The 21,488-nt window shown below is 53.1% G+C and overlaps 1 protein-coding gene across 1 annotated transcript; it reads right to left on the reverse strand.

Annotated features, from left to right (window-relative positions):
* Positions 1-2,846: 2,846 nt before the first annotated feature.
* Positions 2,847-20,987, reverse strand: MYO1A (myosin IA). Its single transcript, XM_036094584.2, has 27 exons — positions 20,861-20,987; positions 20,615-20,730; positions 20,256-20,350; positions 19,960-20,064; positions 19,705-19,751; positions 19,498-19,561; positions 18,967-19,065; positions 16,635-16,738; positions 16,372-16,519; positions 15,780-15,898; positions 15,615-15,701; positions 14,167-14,232; positions 13,917-14,021; positions 11,462-11,524; positions 11,055-11,255; positions 10,659-10,885; positions 10,108-10,308; positions 9,774-9,867; positions 9,208-9,357; positions 9,028-9,096; positions 8,525-8,599; positions 5,413-5,547; positions 4,614-4,720; positions 4,085-4,217; positions 3,815-3,967; positions 3,509-3,636; positions 2,847-3,214 (listed from the first exon to the last, which is right to left on the reverse strand). The coding sequence occupies exons 1-27, from the start codon at positions 20,972-20,974 to the stop codon at positions 3,091-3,093; spliced, it is 3,129 nt and encodes a 1,042-aa protein (XP_035950477.2). The 5' UTR covers positions 20,975-20,987; the 3' UTR covers positions 2,847-3,090.
* Positions 20,988-21,488: the final 501 nt, after the last annotated feature.

Genomic DNA, 21,488 nt, shown 5'->3' on the forward strand with positions numbered 1-21,488 from the left:
GGTGGCTTGGTGGGCGGGGGGGGGGGGGGGGGGGGGGGCGGGAAAAGGAGTGTTAGACGGAGGGCTCAGGACTAAAGCCTCCTGGGTCCCATCTCCGAGGCAGCCTCTCTCCACAGCCCCCACCCCTCCATCCCTGCCTCCGTGCCCTGGCACCAGGGAAGCAGGGCTTCAGCAAAGGTCCACCATGAATAATGTCCTTTGATGATGCAGCATCTCACAGAGGATGGCAGGAGCCAAGGATGGGGGGAGCAAGGGCATGACAGGGAGAACTGATCACCCCTTGATCTCTGGGACTAGCAGAGACTTGAAAGAGCTAATGCTAAACTAAGCCAGAGAAGTGAGGAAGGAGGGAGGCTTTGAAGGGTTGGGGCAGGCCGGGCTTCATCTTGCCCACACGCCGTGTGCAAATGGCATGTGAAGTGCGTGTTACAGTTCCGGAGCGCCTAGGTGGTTTTCCCTTTGACACTTTCCGTTTGAGCCACATCCTGGACAGCCATCACTGGCCTAGAGGAGCGGGGTCCCTAGCAGGTCCTCCCTCTGGAGCTCCCTCCCTTTGTTGCTGGGGTGGGCTGGGGATGAGGCCAGGAAAATGTGTGTTGAGTTGAGAGGAGATGGCGTTTGTCGGCCGTTCCTGGGGCCGACGAGCACGTGTTGTGCGTGCGAGATGACCCACATATGTCTACCACATGCACGGCTAGGGTGCAACACGGAGACTTTGCCAACCTCCTGGAGAGGTGCTGCGGGGTTGGGGGGGAGAGGCCGGGCTGTAAAGGACCCGGGGCGGAGACACCAGGAAAGGATGGGAGGGTGGCCGCTTCTGCATCCTGCACAGTCCTGCAGCCAGGCGACAGCTGGCAGCCGGTCCCCAGCAAGGAGCTGGAGGAGCCCCCAGTAAACTGCAGAGCAAATGGGCTGGGCCAGGAAGGCCGGCTTGAGCTGCTGTGAGCTGAGGCATAGAATGGCTGCTCATGGGGACTAGGGGCCTCCGGGCCGGCTTGTGCCCCTCAGAGAAACCACCCAGACTTCGAGAGTGCTGGGCTGGCCGCGCAAGGAGGCAGCGGAACCGCAGCTTCTCCCGTCCCGATGGAGCCAATTCAAGCCCTATAGCACAGGTGGGGCAACGGAGCCCCCAGAGGCTTCGGGGGGGGGTGAAAACGCACACTCCTGGGCCCCAGAAGAGAAGAGAGGCAGAGTTGGAAACACGGGAGGGAGGGATGGGAGAGTAAAGGAGAGGAACCCTCACCCTTCCTCAGACCAGCATCAGTCCACATGACTGCTGGAGGGAGGACAGGAGGGGGACAGGGACTCCAGCCCTCCCCCCGCTCCCCTCCCCAGTCCAGAGAGCTGACAGTGCCTTCAGCCCTGGGGAAGGAAAGCAGGATGGGGAACAGCAGCTGCATATTCTCCTGAAATTGCTTCTGAAAATGACCAGACACTTCACTGGGAAAGTGACGACAATTTGGGCCCTGGGAGCAGGAGATGAGGCGGAGAGCGGGGGCGGTCAGGCTCTGGTAACCACCCCCCCGGCCAGACAGGGTCTCCTCGGCCTGATTCTGAGAAGTCAAGGATGGGGGGAGCTGCGGGGGGTGGCAGAAGGCTGGCTGGGAGCCTGAGCCCCCCTCACTCAGGACACAGCCCCCCCACCCCCTCCACCCCCCGCCTGGTAAGAACGGACTCCCTGGGCCCTCTCCCCGCCCTGAGCAGGGTGTGCAGGAACGCGGGCTGGTGCTCAGAGAGCGACATCAAGCTGCAGGCAACGAGAAGCGAATCAGGTCTCCCGCCGGCATGATTACCTGGGGCCGTGAGCTGCCTGAGGATGACAGAAACTCTGGAAGCTCGAGGTGGAGGGAAACCCCAGCCTCCAGGCCCAGAGAGCTCAGTGGTGGAGATAGGGAAGAGGCAAGGAAGGTAGGGGTGGGTGGCGAAAGGAGGGAGAGACCTGCAGAGACAGGAACAAAGGCAGCCATTTGTACGTTCTCACAGAGCACAAATCTACCTTTCACTGCAAACACGGGAGCTGCTTGTTCCCTAAAGTACAGACAGGGGTGGGAGAGGCTGAGACAAGCAGTCTATAAGGAAACAGATATTAAGGGAGAGGGGAGCTATTCAGAGCGTTATACAAAATATTACATATTGATATTAGAGCCCACAGAAAAGGGGACAACGAGATGGTGTGAAACAGTTGAAAATCAAGAAAAAAATAATGGCGATGACACAAGGGTGGGATGACATAGGGGTGGGAGAGTCTGGGTCCGGGAGCCTCCCCCACCCCCCACCCCCTCTGCAAGTGCCACCAGCTGCTGGCCCCAGCTGTGGGGCAGTGATTAGCAAGATAACTGTTGGCAGAAGCCTTGCATCTCTGGTGTACCGAAAGGAAGGGGATGCTGGGGGGCAGATGTGGCAGAGCCCAGTGATGAGCTTGGGGATGGAGGGGGCACTGGAACTCCTGGGTGCAGGGGACCCTGCATTCCCCAGCTCACCTCAGCTCACATGAGCCCGCCAGCCTTGGGCCTCTTTTCAGGCTAAATCTCCAAAGAATCCTAGTTTCCTACAAGACAGGGATCCTCACTTCTTCCCTCCAGGGACACACTTAAATGAATCAGCCCGTTGGCCACCTGGGACCTGAGTCCCATCGCTGGCTGCCCCACCCCCACCCCAGTCTCTCCAAACCCCGCCAGAGCTCAGCCGGTCAAGGAGCCCGCAATTTCCCTTCTTTTCCATTCTTATTATCTGCATTTGCTAGCTCCAAGGAGCCTGAGGAGGGGAAAGGGGGCGAGGGCAGTCAAAGTACAAGTCCTGTGAGGGTGGGGGAACAGGGACTCACCCACACTGAGCGAATGTTTGGGAAGTCACTTGTTTAATTAGTGGGCAAAGAGGCTGAGGGTTGGGAGGAAGCTAAGTTCTAAGGGAGAGGGGACTGGGAGAGTTTGAGAGAAGAAAGGTCCTCTTCAAGGGTTCTTCAGTCTCTGAGCCCCATCCCCAGGATCAGAGGGGTTGGACAGGAGATCCTTCCACAAACGCCGGTGGGCAGGGTGGGCACTGGTCCCGGAGAAGAAGCTGTTGTCCCTGCGTTCGGCCCCCACCTCCTCACTATACAGTCACTTCCAGGCCACGGCTTCCTTTCTTCTTGCAGCTTAGCTTGCCATTTCTACCGCCCTCAGGGCCCTGGATGACCTTGACAGCCACACTGCTCTCCTTGAACCTCACTGAGAAACTGGAGGGGGAACAGACAGAGGGGCAAAGCTAGTACCCCCATCCCCTCACCCCTACTCCTATATTTTCATGATGGCTTCCCCTCCCCTTCTTGAAGGAAGCGCATCTCTCCTCCCCTTGCGTCAGAAGACTCAGGGCCCCAGAGAACTTGGGTGGGGAGACTAAGAAGCACCTCGAGCCTTGCCCTGACAGAGTGTGCTTCACTTTCTGACTACACGAATTTTCCCGGTCACAATGACCAACAGCTTGGTCATCTGCCCCCAAGCTGGCCCTCACCCCCAGCTCATGGCCTTACTTCTCAGTCACAGTGACTGGAAGCTGCTTCTGTGTGGCATCCAGCACAGCCCGGTACATTTTGGTTAGCAGTTCAATCACATGTTCGCTGACCAGCAGGAAGTCCCCCTTGGAGCCCACTGATGATATCTTAGGAAGGGGGAAAAAGAGTGAGGACAGAATTCATTTTCCCTCCACAGGAGCAGCCTGAGAGGCATCGAAGGCCCAGAGTGAGAGGTCTGGGCCCCATCACCTCCAGCCCACCCCAACCGCGTGATGCCCACCACCTTCTCCAGTCCGAGGGCCTGCACCCAGGGAGTTCTTATACCTCGCTCAGATGTAAGCTGAAGAGCCCATCCTTGAAGCCGGTGACTGACACCCCGGCCACACTGTCCAGCCCAATGACAGTTTTGGCCTGGGACTTCTTGGCGTCTACGAGAATCACATGCCCTTTGGTCAAGAGAAGAATTCGAGAGGAAGTCTAGGGACAGAAGAGGAAAGTGTGAGGAAAGGCGAGGATAAACGCCCCCCCTTCCAGCTACCAGCCCCAAGGCTCTGGCGCAGGCTCTGGGGAGGAGTTCTGGATGCGGGCCTTCACCTTGCCGTTGCCACGATTGACCTTCTTCACGGTCTCTGCCACCAGAACAGGCCCTTCCGGACCACCCGTCAGCTTCTGCAGCTTGGGGTTCCCTTGCAGCCCAATGTAGTCACCGCGGAATGGGATGGGGACACTGAGGACACACAGGAGGTACATGGTGGAGACCAGGTTCTTACCACTGACCCCCAAGGCCCTGGGCCTCCCCACAGTGAGTTCCCCTCTTAGTCCTCCCATGCCCCTTTCCTCACCCTCCACCATATCCTCTATCTCAGTGGTTCTCAGAATGTGGTCCACGACCAACAGCAGCGTCCCCTGGGGACTTGTTAGAAAGGCAAATTCTTGGGCCCACAGCCCCAGACCTGCCGAATCAGAAACTCTGAGAAAGGGGTGCAGCAATCCGGGTGTTACCAAGCCTGCCAGGTGGTGCTGATGCACACTCAAGTTTGGGAACCACTGCCCTATCCCACCTGGGGGAATCCTCTCTTTGCTCCTGATGAAACTGACTGCGTGAGGTCTGAGGGGCCCTCACCTCTGGGGGTAGGAAGCCTTCTTGCCCTTGAAGAGTTCGCTGGCACAGAGCTTCTCCCTCAGGATCTCTACCTGCTTCGGGGACAGCTGATCCCGGAATTTCTTGCACTGTGAGGGGGAGGGGCAGGGGCTAAGCTCCCGGAGGCAGGGGGCAGGACTGGGGAGGGGGGTGGGGAGAACACTGAGAAGTGGAGAAGAGGAGAGACAGCAGATAGAACAGGCTCTAGGCACTTCAGAGAGGCCAGGGGCTGCAGGAGCCCTGGGGCCTGAGGGACTCCGGGGGAGAGGGATGGAAACAATCAAACGCCAGCCCTAGGAGGGAGGGCTGTATGCCCAGCACACAGCACAAGGCCTAGTCTAGACAGGCGTTCAATAAGTATTTCCTGAACGGAAGAACACTGCTGAGTGAAATAAGCCAGACATAAAAGGACAAATGTATGATTCTACTTATACGAGGCCCCTAGCACAAATTCACCGAGAAAGTAGGGGACGCGTTCCAGGGCCTGGAGGAGTGGAGAACGGGGAGTCACTGCTTCATGTGTACGGAGTGTCAGTTTGGGGTGATGAAACGAAGTACGGAGATGGATGGTGGTGATGCTCTCGCAACAATGTGAGTGTGCTTAATGCTGCCGCACTGTCTACTTTAAAATGGTTAAAATGACCAATTTTGTTATGTATGCTTTTCCACAATAAAAAAAAAAATGAAAAAAAAAAAAGTGGAAGAGGGAGGCAGGAGAGGAACATCAGAGGGAGGAGGAGAAAAAGAGAAATGAGAGGCGCGGCGCCCGGGCCCGCCTCACCTTCCAGCCGTAGAAGAGCTGCCGCAGCTCCTGGTTAGCTGTGTGGAAGCATCTGTAAGGTGCGGCCGGCCACGTTTTGTCCAGGATGTTGGTAGACGGCAAACTGTCCTTCAGCCCCAGCAGGAACTTCTGTGTCTAGATGGGGAAGGGGCGGGATTGGGAGTGGACCAATGAGAAGAAAGTCCTCCCAAGAGGCAAACTCTCCTCCAGATCCTGCCACTAAAAAGGAGGGAGGCCACCCAGAGTGAGAAGCACCAAGTGGAGCGAGGAGATGGAAGGGAGTCCTCTCCCAGATCTCTTTTGGTGTCAAGTGTAGGCTGGAGGCTGGCCAGTAAGAGTATGAATGGGAGACTGAAGGGAGGGAAGGGTTAGTTCCAAGCAGAGACCTGCTGCCCAGGGTAGTGAGGTGAGAGGAACCAAGGTGAAAACTGGCCTCGAAAGTTCGCTCCTGTAGCTTCCTATTGTCTGGGTTCACAATTGCTTACTGCCGGCTGCCTCTGCAGGGGCCGTCTCCCCTCCTCTCTGATCAGTCAAGCCCAAGACCTCCACCTGGCATTCAAAGTCTGCCACACAGAGCCCAGCCTCATGCCACAGGATCCCCTGCACTATCCCAGCACACCTCTCAGACAGGACTCCTCGTCACGCGCTCTGCCAGCCCATGCGTCATCACTCTGTGCCTTAGCCCACCCTGCTCTCAACTCAGCTCCGCCCACTCAGATTCTACCCATCCTTTGAGATGCACCTCCATACCTAAGAAGACTAACATTAATTAGATACACTCATCCACCAGCAATGCATGCTCAAATTTCTCCTAATGTCCTTTATAAACTTCTAAAAATGTCCTTTTTAGCTTTGCTTTTATTTTTCCTGTTCTAGGATCCAATCAAGTTTTACCCATGGCATCTGTTTAGTCTCTCCCAATCTAGAACAAGGATTCTCAAGTCTTTATATCCCAGGGAGCACCCAGCACCCTGTTTGTTTGTGGGGTAGAATTATTGAAGATATAGAAAATGGCTTGATTTGGGGGTACCCAGATGGCTCAGTCGGTTAAGCAGCCAACTCTTGATTTCGGCTCAGGGTCTTGAGATCGAGCCCCACCTTGGGCTCCACACCCAGCCTGGAGTCTGCTTCAGGATTCTCTCTCTCCCTCTGTCTCTTCCCCACCCCCTCCGCCTCGCTCGCTCATGCTCTCTTTTTCTAAAATAAATGAATCTTTTTTTAAAAAATGGCTTGATTTTGAGCACTTCTAAGTTTTGGGAATTTTTATGAAAACTTTTTACTAAGACATTAGGTTAGAAAAATTAAAATAGAAAAAGGCAGTGCACTCAGTATATTGCCGTAACTCTCCAGGAACTATCCCAGCTCTTTGATTCTTCCACTACAAAGATCTATCAGGCTTGTTCTAATCACCTTAGACCCTGGTTTAAGTCCCCAGGGCTTGGTCTGGTCTAGTTTGATTTAATTCAATAAATACTCCTAAAAATTTCCCGCAATCTCCCATGTTCTAATTCATGTGGAACCTCTGAGGGTTTTCTTTTTTTAATTGTTTGCTTTTTCTAGATCTAGAAAGTCTTGCCTTTCCCTTTCCAGCCCTCCTGCCCCAGGTAGGCCTCCACGGGGGGAGAGGGGACAGTGTGGGGAGACAGTCGTAGGCGGGCGTTAAAACTCTGGAGTCAAACAGTTTGTATTCCAGCTCTCTTGCACTTACCACCTGTGGGACCCCTAGCAAGTTATTCAGCCTCTCTGGGCCTACAAAATGCGGGAAAGAAAAGGGTCTACCTGACAGGACTTTTGACAGCATTGGAGTTAATGCATGTAAAGGGCTTAGTGCATAGTAAGTGTTCAAAAAATAGGTATTAGCATTAGTTACAGACAAGGCAATAGCAAAATACGGACTCGTCAGAAACACTGGAGGAATCCATGCCGAGTGGCCCCCGTACGCTTGCTTCTGTAGGGGCTGTGATTCACTGAAATATTGGTCTAAACCCAGCAGCTCCTGGGGTGACAGTCAGCAGATGCCTGAGACTATGCAGGTGAGAGAAAAGGTAGAGGAGGGGCCAGTCAGAAGGTAAGAGTCAAATCAGATTACTGGCCTCAGGGATTCGGCGAGAGAGCACGTACTCTAGGAGAGCCGCCGTTCTGGAGCCGGTGTGAGGAGACACAGGCCGTGGAAGAGGCCTGGGAAGATGGAGCTCCCCTGGGGCGGGAGGGGGAGGGCACAGCGAAGGCTCAGGGAGGCAATAAGGAGGCCCAGGGATCCCACCTCTCCAACCACAGAGGGGAGCTCCAATGAGTGTGTCTCAAGAGCATAATTTGTAAGAGTCCCAACAACTGTCAAAAATGGAATCAAAAATGGAATGAGCGGAGGTCAGTTCTCCTTTACCCCAGGCCTCTGTCCAAGATGTCCTGCTCTCCCTCCCTCTCTCTGGCCTTTCACAAAGCATCGCTGGAAGTGCTACTCTCTCCCGGTCAGCTTTCCCTCGCCACTCCTCAGAAGCACCATCGCTGTTGGATGGACATCTCTGGAAATCACCCTCCTCTGTTTTCCTCTCGCTGGAAGCTGCCCATAGTTTGAATGTCCTGGCTTCTTCCTGCCACCCGGACCCAAGTCCTCCAGAATTAAGATCTTTCCTGAGATTTAGTTTTGGACTCGCTTGCTATGGTTTCAGAAGAGAGATAGGATTCCTCCACCTTCACCCGAACCCTAAAATGGATCTTGGAAGGCTGAGTTCGTTAGCGCTATGTGTGTCCTCACAGTGCTCTGGCACTGTTGTTAACCATCCGGCCCATGTCTTCCTGAGCCTATTCGCCACAGACCAGTCAGTGGGTGTGCTGGGAGCCCTTCCGGCCACCACGTTGCCTGCAGTGTCCGCTCAGGCCAGAATGCCCTCCCATTCTGCCCCTGGGCCCTGGGACACTGGAGCCTGCTCCCTGCAGGCTGCTGCCCCACTCCCTTTTATCCCTGGACTTCATCGTCAAGTACAAGCAGATGGAAGAAGCCCTTGGGGGGAAAGCCTTGGGTCACCTCTTCTCAAACGCTTCATCTTCCTTTTCCAAACCTGTCCCTCCCTCCTCAACCCCCCACCTTCCACCCTCAACCCCCAGCACTTACTATGCTCTTGTAGATGAAATTTGCCAAGGTGAGGGCAGCTGCCGACCGGAAGTACTTTCGATAATCCTTGCGGGCCTGGCAGGGACAGACGAGAAAGCAGGCAAAGTAAAGATAGACAGTTAGACCTAAAAGACGACAGATCGAGAAGAGGTTCTACTATTTCTCACCCACACAAAGAACACAGTAAGATAAAGAGCTGACACTGTGCTAGGAGCGAGTAAAGGCAGACGAGATGGCAGAGAGGAGGGCCCTCCAAGCAGCAAGCAGAGCTCTGTTGCCAGGTCGGAGACACACCCAGGCACATGCACACGTCTCCCCGGCGTGCGTCCACACTCCCGGACACACACCAGCAGACCCAGCAACACACGCAGACATGCCATCACGCCACGGGAGGTCCCGCTTTCTGCTACTCTTTCCTCCCCGCTGCCGACACACTCCGGGAGAAACCACGTGGCAGAAGGACCCAGGAGTCAGGGGGAAGCCCCGCTGCCCTCCCCCGTTACCTTCCACCCTCGCACAAAAGCCTGGATCAGCAATGCTGACGCCTTTATCTTCCCATAACGTTTCTTTTGCTGCAGAAAACAATAGGCCTGTTAGGAAAAAACCCCATCTCCTGAACCACCTCTCCCGCTTCCCAGTCTCCTATTAGAGCGAGGAGGTGGGACTTGGGGGGTAACTGGTACCGCGTTGCCCCGAAACCAGGCGGAGATGACGATCTGGCTCTTGCGCATCAGCTGGTAGTGGGTGCGGCAGCGCCAGCCCCGGTAGGTCTTCTGTATGAGCGTGGCCAGCTGCTGCAGTCTCAGGCGCCGCTGCTCTTCCAGGTGGAACAGCTGTGGAGAGTGGAAGGAGGGGCGGAACGGCTGGCCTGGGGGAACCCGGGCGACGGGCCTTCCCAGCCAGTGTCATACTCATTCTTTTGTCTTCTCAGCACCTGCACTCACTCCATGGGCACCTACTGAACTCTAACTCTGTCACGGGCCTGTGCTAGGTTTGGACACTCAGACACGAGTGGCACATGCCCCGGACCCTCAGGAGTCCCACTCCAGCTAGAGGCACTCAGCATGGGCCGTGCAGGGAGCCCAAGGATTCAGGTCCCGGGGATAAAGTCCCTGCCGAGAGCAGACTGCCTCACCCACCATCCACCCCCAGTTACAGATGCTCCTCTCTGCCCCAGCCTCTCACTCGTGGGCTCTCCAACCCGTCTACCTCCCACCCGCGCCAAACACAAGTGTTCCCTCCAACTCACAGTCCTGGGGCTTCTGATGAAGATCTTCGTCTTCCCGAAGACCAGCTCCTCTGAGGACAAGCTCAGCTCCTCCACAACCTTCTTGACCCCCTCCCTACAGGAACAGATGGAGAAAGCTGCCCAGGGGCATCCCAGGGAAGGGTCTTCTTTCAACTTTCCCCAACTTCTTCTACACAGAGAGAAGGGTTCAGGGCTTTCACAGACTTCAGAGCCTCTGAAAAGTGAGCTTTCCTTTCCCCAAGTATCCATTCACAGAGCTTTGGGGATTTACATGACACTGCTCTCTCCCCGGCCCAGATGTTCCCTGCTCCCCTGTCTCCCCCAGGAGTCTTACCGGTCTCCCCCATTCCAGCGAGGCCACGTGCTCCGGCTTAGCAACTGGTACCTTTTCAGGAAAGGCCCGTACCTCTGGCGGTAGGCATAGCCCGCCCGTCGCACCCGCACGTTCTCTAGCAGTCCCAGGTACCGAGTCTGGATGGCCACCAGCTCCGACGAGAACTGACCTCGCTGCTGATGCTCATTGGGCTTTATACACCTTGGGGTGGAGGGGTGCAAGGCACAGGCCTCAGGAGCTTCACCTTTGCAAGTATGACCCATCCTGGTCTCCATAACCCTATTCCGCGCACAGTCCCCTGGGTAGAAACATTTCAGAGGAAGTGAACACGCTGGCCTTCCCAGCTTCACTCACTGTAGCATGGTCCCTATCAAAGTCTGATGCTCTCCCTGCTACAGGACTCTCAGCAACTCATCTGGCTTTGTTTTTTATGAGGAAAGGGCCTCGGATACCCCTATTACAGAGACACCCCCCCCCCACAAAAGACAAGTGCACGAACACTGCATGCGCCATCACGTATGCTGCATTTCCCTATGTGCTCAGCGTGTCACCTGATGTAGTTGGGGTTTTTGGAATACAGGTTCTTCATGAGTATGGCCACAGAACTCTTGAACTGAGCCCCAGCAGTCGGGGGGCGTTTGAGAGATGCCTGCTTGGGATCTCCCTCAGGGAACAAGGACCGAAGGAGGGGGTGCCGGGCCTTCCACATGGCCTGGGACAAGTCCCGGAAGAGTAGGTCATTGTTCTTATCAATGAAGCTGTTCACGTTGTAAGTCACCTGTAGAGAAACAGCTGTTGGTCTGGAGGGCCCGTGACCCTGTCCCAGCACTTGGTGCTCCCAGTCTCAGCGTGAAGTGTTCCCAGATCTCATCTCCCCACTGTTTCTCCCCCATTGCCTTCCACCCACGCCCAGCCCTAGTCTCTACCCTTCAGCCCTGCCATGTCACCTTGCCCGCATAGTGGCAGATACGGAAGCTGCTGAGGCCCATGGTGTGGTCATACTGGTGCTGGGCATTCTGGGTGACTTTGCTCTCATAGTGATCGTGCTTGGAGAAGAGCTGGTTCAGCTTCGCTAGGAAGGTGGTGTCACTGACCACCCCAGGCCGTAGGCACTCCTCGTCCAGCATGGCCAGGATGCCTCGCTGATTCTGGTCAGGGAAACAAGATCAGCCCAACCTAGCCAGGTCCTCCAACATGTCCACATTCTCACTGCTGTCCCTCTGCCGCTCACCCTTTGTCCTCTTTACCATCCTTACCAAGTGGGGCAGGGGGAGGAGGGTGGGAGAGACAGGGCAAGGATATCTAGGCAGTCTGGAAGAGGAAGGAGGTCTCAGATGAGAGAAGGATAACTCACATGCTCAATGAGGTTGCAGATAATGCCATTATCAAAGTAGTCCACCTTTGTCCATGGTATGCCCTGGCAAGAAGAGATGTGACAGGTCACAGGAGCAGGTCCAAGACCTCATGGGGCTCAGCTTCCCTTTCACCCACCCCACAAAGGACTCAGAAAGCCCTGTAGTTAAGAGGGGTGCTTGCTGTGGTTTTTGTTTAGGTCTCATTCCCTCCAAGGTTGATGGAGAATTTGTGGCGTGGGTGGCTAGACACATGGGAGGACCCAAAGCAGCTGTGAGGAAGGGGGAGATGCTGCAGAGAGCCCTGTAGGTGCTGTGGGGTGGAGACAGAAGTGTGATATGTTGAGTAAAGGCTGCAATAGGGATTACCCCACTGTGGGAGTAGGGAAGCATCCCTGAGGATGTGGAAGAGCAAATGGCCACACTGCTCTCACAACGACCTATAAAACCAAAGCACATGAGCCCACCTCATCAAACAATAGACCTACCTTGATACATCTTCAAAGACCTACATCAGTGCTTCTCAAATTTGCATCACAGTCATCTGGAGGGCTTGGGAAAACAGACTGCTGGGCCCCACCCGCAGGCTTTCTGATGTAGCATGAACTGGACAGAGCCCCCAGGAATCTGCCTTTCTAACACCTTCCTGGGGGATGCTGATGCTACTAGTTTGAGAACCACTAATCTACCTGATACTTTGGGATTGTATAGTTTTTGTTTTTTTAAAGCAAGAATGGGGGCACCTGGGTGGCTCAGTCAGCTAAGCTTCTGACTCTTGGTTTCAGCTCAGGTCCTGATCACCGGGTCACTGGTTCTGTGCTCAGCATGGAGTCTGCTCAAGATTCTCTCTCCCTCTGCCCTCCCTCCCCTGCACACATGTGTGTGCGCACTCTCTCTCTCTCTCAAATAAATAAATCTTTTTTTTTAAAGATTTTATTTATTTATTTGAGAGAGAGAGAAAGTGAGAGCATGAGTAGGGCAGAGGGAGAAGGAGAAGCAGACTCCCTGCCAAGCAGGCAGCCCAATGTGGGGCTCGATCCTAGGACCCTGGGATCATGACCTGAGCCAAAGGCAGACATTCAACTGACTGAGCCCCCCCAGGCACTCCAATAAATAAATCTTTTTTAAAAAAGGCAAGAATGATACAGAAGAAGACCCAAAGATAATTGTTCCCCACTTTAGGGATAGCTGCAGGTGGATAGCTCCTGGTCCCACCCAAGGGCCAGCCCTCCCAGGCTCAGGCCATTCCCGGGTGTGGGGATGTGGCTGGGGAGCACAAGCCTCTCTCTCTCTTTAGGGATCTTTAGGAAATTGCAGATCTTTAGGGAACGCAGAGTGGAATTAAGTAGAATTGTCCTCCTACTTCATCCCCGATATACCTTCCCCAACTAGTTAAATGAAGTATGATATCCTTACAATCCTATGTAGCTATAAAGATGCTTCTTTATATACCGATATGGAAAGATCTCTTATTAACTGATGAAAGCAAAATGTAGAGCAGAGTGTATGCACTGCCACTTGAATAAATTCTGTGGGAAAACGTAATTATAGATTTGCTTGATTACACATAAAAGACCTCTGAAAAGGGCCCCTTCATTTGCCTCTAGATGGGAGGAGTACTAGGAGGCTGGGGACAGGCTGGGAGGGAACCCTTCTTTATACACTTTTTTAAGCTTTTTCAATTTTGAAGCATGGGAATGTGTTCTCTATTTGATCATTACATTTTTAAAATAAAAATATACAAAACAACTAAAAAACAAAAACCTTTCCCACACATTATGACCGCATTGCCTGAAATTCTGCCACAGCAGATTCCTGAGGGCTCACAGGCAGCATCCCTGGGAGGGTTTTGATGAGTGAGACTGTGAGCCATTCACACTTTGGGGTGGATTAGCTCAATCAGATAGCTTTTCTAACACCTAGCCACAGAAACAAGGGTTCTCGCCAAACAGGGGAAGGAGTGTGGAAATGTTGAGCCATGGGGCACTTCTGGGGAGGAAGTCTGGGATGAGGGTGCCACAAAAGGGGACCGTGACATCGGCCAGGGCCTGAGGAGACAAAGAATTCTGAGACGTTAGAGAAGAGCACCAAAAGGGATGTGGTAGGGTGACGAGGCCAGGAGAAATGTCCCTTCTAAATCTGGTTCACAGTGCACTGCAGGCCGCACACAGCTGTCCCCCTATCCTTGTGAGGTCTCCCCGCCACACACACACCCTTTCATCGGTCTGCCCCTTCCTTGCGTGGCCTGGGGTGGGAGCAGGGGGCCTGGGGGCTGGAGAGCAAAGACCAGGGCTTCTTGGGAAGGCTGGACTGTTCACTTGGGCAAGGGAAACTTTTTGTGCTTTGTGTTCCCATCTGGGGACAAGTAAGAGGAAATTGTGATGGAGAGAAAGGACAGACCGGGCATGTGCCCAGAAGCAATTTCCAAGAGGGTAGGTGGGGGAAGGCTGAGCGCACCTCTCTCTCATATTCTTCTTGCTCCTCTTTCAGCGTCACCTCGATGAACACCTGCTGCAGCTTCTCGTTGCAATAGTTGATCACAAACTGCTCAAAGCTATTATCCTGAGGGAGGGGACCCGCGGCAGAGAAGGGGCAGCTCAGCCCAAATCTCTTCCTGCCTCTCCCAACCCGCCCCCCCACCGCCTTTGAACCTACGTGCCCCAACCCTAGGGAAGCAGGGTGCTGCAGGTGGATGAAGCTCTCTCACCTCTAGAATTTCAAAGCCGTAGATATCCAGGACCCCCATTACCTTCTTCTTCTCCCCAGTGCCCACCTGAAGAGGAGGAAAAGAGAAATCTGAGGACGGGCCTCCTCTGCATACCAGGCCAGGCCCTTCTCGGGTGGAGGTGACCGGAGCAGAGGGCAAACAGAACTCGGGTGAGCTTGACCATGCTGGGAAAGAACTGTCGTGAACTCCTTCCTCCTCTACACGCTAGAGGACAAGCAGAGGGAGGGAGGGAGAAGGGAGATGCGAACAGATTCCAGGCTGGTGCTCCGATGGAACGAGGCAGGAAGACATTAAGATCCTCTCAGGAAAATAATCATCTCTTAGATTTGTAGAGCATTTTACAAAAAATTCTACGCTCTTACTTCATTAAGCCTCACAATAACCCTAGAAGGTGTGATTATTCCCATTTTACAGATGAACAAATCAAATTTCAAAAGGGCTAAGCACTTATCCAAACCTAGATTCAAATCCTATTTTCCCCTGCTGCCTTTCAGTAATAGCTTCTGAATTGATGGCATTTTCATGTACAAAAATTTTGAACAATAGCTCCATTTTGATCTAATTCACATTCCATAAAATTTACCCTTTAAAGGTGTACGATTCAGTGGGTTTTTTCCGGTATATTCAAAAGGTGTATGACTATCACCACTACCTAATTCCAGAGCATTTTCATCATCCCCAAAAGAAATCTTGTACCCATACCCATTAGCAGACACTCCCCCTCCCTCTCCCCCGACCCCAAGCCCCTGTTAACCATTAATCTACTTCCCATCTCCATGGATTTGCCTATTCCGGACATTTCATATAAATGGAATCATACAAAATGTGGCCTTTTGTGTCTGCCTTCTTCCACTTGAATGTTTTCAAGATTTGTCCAAGCTGAGCATGAATCAGTACTTCGTTCCTTCTTATGGCCAAATAGTACCCCATTGTATGAATATACCACATTTTGTTTATCCTTTCACCAACTGATGGACATTTGAGTCGTTTCCACTTTTTGGCTAGTATGAATAATGTCTCTCTGAACTTTTGGGTACAGGTTTTTATGTGGACATCTGTTTTCAAATCTCTTGGATATATATCTGGGAGTGGAATTTCTGGTTATATGGTAACCATGTATGTAATTTTATCCAATCCTCACTAAGCCCTGTGAAGCAGGTAGGCATGAATGTCCAATTTTCCAAATCAGGAAACTGAGGCTCAGAATCTCTGTGAAATGAAAAGGCCACACAGCTGGTAAGTAGGGGATCCAGAGAGTCAAACTCAAAAACCAGAGATGTTTCCACAACAACACACTATTGGAAGGAACTGAACCCTACCCTTCATCCTTCTTCCTCTGCTCAACTCCCCAAAGTACGGGGATGGTGACCAGGGCAAGAAAGGTGATGCAGACAGGAGAGAGTTGGGGGAGGAGAGCCATCTCTCACCTTGATACTCTCATTGATTCGATTCACTATCCAGTTGAAAAGGCGGCTGTAGATGTTCTTGGCCAGAGCATCGCGAGCATACTGAGCCTGTAGGGCAGGGCCAGCTGGTTAGGATGGGAGCCACAGAAGAGTCCCCAAATCAGCCTCCTCCCATAGGGCCTTTACCTGAATGACATTCAGTGCAGTGACCACATTTTCTTTGGCTGTTTTCATGGTCCTTGAGCACAAAGCCTTCTCTAGCTCCTCTGAATTCAAACCTATCATTTCCCCAATCTCCTGAATACCTGGAGTGAGGAGGAAACACAACATGGCCTGAAAGAGGGCTTTCCTCCTGGGGAGGGAGGGCTGAGAAGTGACACTGCTAGGAGATGGGTGTCCCTGGGTCTTGCTGGGGATGTCCTTACAGCCCATCCAGGACATGGCCCAGGAGGAATCTCTGGGGGGAGGAGGAGGAGAGAGGGAGCTATGGACACTTTGAATGCATTATCTACTTTAATAGGAGAATCTCCTGAAATTCTTTGTAAAGACTCCACTGAGATTCAGAGAGGTCCCAGAATCTAGGTCTATCAAACTTCATAACCTCATTCCAAAATGTCTCACTGGGAATTCTCCATGGGTGTGTTTGGGGAAGAACTCGGGAATGGGCTGAGTGGGACTGAATCAGAGTGGAGTCAGTTATGCAGGAGATTGTGGAAGAACAGGAATTGTAGTAGGAGACTGGGGAGCAGCTTGGGGGTACCAACAGGGCAGTGCAGACCTCTCCCATTCCAGATGCCACTTGCTGATATCCCATTGGCCTGGAACTCGTCTGCCAGCTCCACATTCCCCAGCTTCAGCACGAGGGCCGTCACCTCGAGCACCTGTTGAATCTCCTCCTCCGAGAAACCAATCACAGTCATTGCACTCTTGAGGAGAGAGCAGAAATCAGAAGCTGAACAGTGGTGCTAGTTCAAAGCCTCCCTTCTCAAAGCCAAAGCCTGGGCTCAAAGGATGACCTAAGGGCCCACCCTGGGCACCCACCTGCACAGCCTTGAAGTTGGAGGCGTCGTCCATGCCGTCAACTCTGGACACTTTCTGGTTTAGGAAGGCATAGCCACTTGCGTCCCGCTCAAGCTTCAGGGCCTCTGGGAGGGCCAGTGTGAGGGAAGAGGTTTAATACGCAGGCTCTCACGAGTCCTCTGGCCTTGACTCTCACAGCCCCTGCCCCAGCTTGGTTTACTCATTAATTCAAAGGAGCCATTTTTGTTTTAGGCTCTTCCCCTGCCTCCTTTGTTTGGGGATCATGAATTCCCATGATGATAGACTAAATTTTTAAGCAGTATTTAGGGTTTGGGTGCTCTTTTTTTTTTTAAAGATTTTATTTATTTATTTAATTGACACAGAAAGAGAGAGAGACAGTGAGAGAGGGAACACAAGCAGGGGGAGTGGGAGAGGGAGAAGCAGGCTTCCCACTGAGCAGGGAGCCCGATGTGGGGCTCGATCCCAGGACCCTGGGATCATGACCTGAGCCGAAGGCAGTCGCTTAACCAACTGAGCCACCCAGGCGCCCCGGGTTTGGGTGTTCTTAATTGTTGGGTTTCTTTCCAACTCTTATGAAAGAAAAATCTCATTCCACTCCTCGTCCCACCCTCAGGGTTCTAAACAATGAAAACAAACAAGCAAACTATCTGTCCTGCTCAGTTCTCAGTGGCTCTGAGAGGACAAAGGTGAGGAAAGAAGGGCGAGCACATATCTCCCACCCACCCTGAGCCTCAACACCTCACCCTTGGCCGGGGTTGGCCCATTCACTGTTTGTTCACTAAGTACCAACAAAGTGGCAGGTGCTATGTTCCCCAACCCTGACCCCTCTTCTGGAAGCTTTTCTCTGACGTTGTGGGGCTGAGCCAAAAGGCTCTCTTGTGTTCCCCTCATGGTGAATCTCTATCCCAGCCCATAACACATGGGCTAGGTTTTGTTTTTTTCTGTCTCTCCCACAAATGAACAACTCGTGTGTTGGGACTATGTTTTTCATCTTCATATCCTGTGTGCCTGGCTGGCATATAAAAACTTTTTTTCTTTTTAATAAATGAATCAAGAGAATGGTTGAAGCTGTTCACCTGAGATGGGAAGGAGTAGGTTAAGCATGGAGCTTGAGGGATATCAATGATCTGTTATTCACATGATCTGAGAATCAGGGAATGGCCCTCAAACTAGAGTGTAATGGCAGCTTCCCCTGAGACACAAATTTTGAAACAGGAACCTGCTAAAGAGGGGTGTCTGGACAAAGAATGAGTCAGAAAGGCCCTGGGATGATGACAACAGGGAGGCCTTGCTCAGACTTAGCTTAAATCAATGGGTGACAGAATCAACCAGAACAACATACTAGTGCCTATGATTCAGACAAACTGAGAACAACCAAGACTATTGAGCCAGGAAGGAATAATGAGAGTTGCAGGGGCTCTTGAACCATGCAGATCCCCAGGAGGGGAAAGGAGAGGGGCACAAGTCCAGTGGAAAACAACCAGAAACCAAAAGGACAGGTCCTTGGGGGCCAGATACCCACAGTGCTCACAGCTAGAGGCAGGATTGGGAGGCAAACTCTGGCAAGGCCTGCAGTCACACCAGACTCCACAGGGATGCCCACCCAGAGCCACCTCGGGCCCACTCCAGGGCTCTCCGGGACAAGGCAGAGTGCTCCATGACCTTGCTCCTACAGCCGCTGGCACAGGCCTGTTGGCACTAATCACACTGTACTTTGCAGTGTTTCCGTTCACATATCTGCCATCCCTAGAAGACCATAAGTTCTCCAGGACAGGGTCCATGTCATCTTACTCAACTCTGCATCGCTAGAGGCCAGCACAACGTTCAATCATAGTAGGTGTTCAAGAGATGTTTGATGAATGAATAAATGGAACCTCCATAAAACCATCTAAGAAAAGTGAATCAAGGACAGGGCCTGGGTGAGGCAGCTGTAGACCCAGAACAACTTCAACTACTGCTCATCAAACATTCTTAAACACTTAGAATATCCTGTTGGATTTTCTGCTGAGCTATCAATAAAGTCCCTTAAATTGAAGATAGGAAAGAATGATAGATGGAAATAAGTGTTCCATTTTTGAAGCTAGCCGGGGGAAGGAGGAACCCAAGCAGGACAGAGGAATAAGAGCAGGTCAAGAGGCCAGAAGATTTATTCCTAGCAATACAATCCCAGAAAAAGAAGAGAACACAGAGGTTGGGGAATTGTTCCCAACAATGAGTGGATGAGATTCAGAGTGAGAAATGCAGAAAGAAGAAGCCTGAAGGCTACAGGGGCCCAGAGGAGACTGAATGGAGGTTGGGGATCTTCTGCCATGTGTCTGGGACAGGCACATACTCAGCAGGTGGGCATCTGCACCGGCCAGCAACTGATAGAAGATGTGGAAGTTCCTTTCTCCTTCGAGCTGCTTCACCACTCGGGATTTCTCCAGCAGATCTGGCAGGGGATTAGAAAATAACATCCTGAGGGGCAGGGAGACACCAAAGCTTCCCTCTAAGTCTGCTCTCATCACTGGTGTTCCCAGGGCTTGGGCAGTCTCCTGGTAGCCTACTATTCCTTCCTATGGTAGTAAATCAGCAGAAAGGGACACCGTGGGGCAGGAAGGAGGGAGAGGTGGTGAGCAGAATGGGGAGACACTTTCGGGGTGCCTGGGTGTCTCAGTCAGGTTAAGCGGCTGCCTTTGACTCAGGTCATGATCCCAGGGTCCTGGGATCAAGACCCTGTGTTGGGCTCCCTGCTCAGCAGAGAATCTACTTCTCCCTCTCCCTCTGCCCCTCCCCCCTGCTTGTGCACATGCACTCTCTCTCTCTCAAATAAGTAAATAAAATCTTAAAAAAAAAAAAAAACAAAGAATGGGGAGACACATACAGTTTGTGATGACGCCACCAAGGGGGGACCCCTTGAAGTCGAACTCAATGTCCATGTATTTTCCCTGCAGAGACCAGAGGAAGAGAGAGAGAGAGAGACTTTGCTTCCTCCTCTTCTCACCACCCTGCCCAGCAGGGGTCTGTGCCCCATTCCTCCTTCTCAAGCCCCCACACCCTCTCCTCCCAGGCCAGGGAGATGGTCACTCACAAATCGAGAGGAGTTGTTGTTGCGGATGGTCTTGGCATTGCCAAAAGCTGCAGAGATGGGGAGAGGGGAGGTGAGGAGACTGAGGGGAGAAGAGGGACTCTGGAGAAGGGGAAGGAGGAAGGTCTTCCAGCCATCATGCCAATCTCAGATTTTTCAGGCTGAACGAAAACAGGGTAAGAGGGTGTAGGGCTGAGTGTCTCTGGGGCCAGTCGGGTGGGGTGGGGGTGCAGAGGAGGTAGAGACTGGAATCCTCACCCTCCAGCACTGGGTTTGACTGAAGCAGCTGCTCCTTCACAGAGTTCACCTGCTCTCCTTTCCCACAGACAGCGGCCACATAAGACATCACCAGCTTACTAGCCTCTGTGTAAGAGAAACCTTCCCGTGGATCCCTCCGCCCTTAACTCCCCTTAAGTCCAGCACCTCCCATCCCTCAGAAGCAGAAAAACTGGGGAAGAATTTCTGGGGTGGGGGCAGGACCAGCCTGGCTTGGAAAGAGAGGAGGGGGTGGCTCCGGCAGTGACCCCATGGCCCCCCCCAGCCAGGTGCCTCACCAGTCTTGCCGGCTCCGCTCTCGCCCGTTATGAGGATGCACTGGTCTCGGTCTCGGTCCCTTAGTGACTGGTACGCCATGTTTGCCAAAGCATAGCTTGGAGGGGAGGAAGCAGGTGATGACTAAGGTGGGGCTAATCCAAGACATCATCTTTCACTCCATCTCCGGCCCCCAGAGTCATCCGCCCTCCTTGGACTAGACTGAGGCAAGTGGTAGGTCTAGGAAGGGGCTTCCTGGGGCCGGGGGTGGGGGGGGTGGAACCTGGAGAGCCTCCTTTAGGAGAAAGGATAGAGGAAATTAGGGTGTCTGGCTGTCAGGAAGTGGGGGCCCTGTCAGCCTTCCCTCGGAACCTTTACTTACATATGGGGCTTCAGCTCATAGAAGGTACAGTCCCGGTATTTGGCAATGAACTCCGGGCCATAGATGGGCAGCTGTTGGTAGGGATTCACGGAGATCAACACATTCCCAATGTAGGTCTGGAGGCAAAAAAGGTAAAGAGAATGAGCAGGGGTGGGGGTAGGGGATGCTGGGAGGGGGAGGAAGGAGTGGGAGCACAGGACCTCTCTGGCCACACACCCACAGCCAGGGGCACCCGTATGCACTCACATAAATCTCCTTCTTCTCATAGCGCAGCTGGAGGGTCTTGAGAAGAGCCTCCTGCTCCAAGGGTTCCAGGAGCACCAGGTCCTCCAACCCCACGGCGCCTTCCAGGAGAGTCATGTCCAGAGGAGCTACTGGTCCTGGGAATAAGGGGTCAGTCGGCTGGCTGAAGTCTGCTCAGCTTTAGGGGTCAGTAACTGTGTGAGGGGAAGAGGGCAGAAGGATCTAAGAGAGCCTTCCCCTCCAACTCCTGGCCTTAGAGATGGTCCTCAACCCAGGGAGTCCTCTGGACTAGCCAAAGCTAACTGCGGGAAGCTGTGGGAACTCTCCCTGAGTGAGGAGGATCCCCTGCTTCTGGGGTTAGGGCTGGTGGGGGTGGGGCAGGGGTGGGACAGGACCACCTGCCTTTGACCAGGGTAAGGAAGGCACCCAGCAGGCAGCGACCAGGGGGTGGGGAGTGGGGGGGTTGGGGAGCACAGTTCTGTTTGCAGGAGAGCAGCCTGGGGAGGAAAGGGTAAGCTCTGGAGGCTCACTCCCTCCCGCACTGAGGTCCTGGCCAGGGTCCAGACTCCTTGACCTTCTGCCCCCAGTTCTCCTTCTCAGCTCCTACCTCTCGCAACCTCTAGTTAAGTCA

This window comes from Halichoerus grypus, chromosome 6 (genome assembly GCF_964656455.1).
Source record: "Halichoerus grypus chromosome 6, mHalGry1.hap1.1, whole genome shotgun sequence".
NCBI lineage: Eukaryota > Metazoa > Chordata > Mammalia > Carnivora > Phocidae > Halichoerus > Halichoerus grypus.

Bases quoted from the DNA above. Each gene is read 5' to 3' on its own strand.
- MYO1A (XM_036094584.2), bottom strand. From the start codon at position 20,974: ATGACTCTCCTGGAAGGCGCCGTGGGGTTGGAGGACCTGGTGCTCCTG. The intron at 14,022-14,166 runs GTGAGAGAGCTT...CCCCTCCCTCAG, and splicing joins ACGGCTTTGAAATTCTAGAG to GATAATAGCTTTGAGCAGTT. The intron at 3,637-3,814 runs GTATAAGAACTC...CCCCTTCCTAAG, and splicing joins TCAGCTTACATCTGAGCGAG to ATATCATCAGTGGGCTCCAA.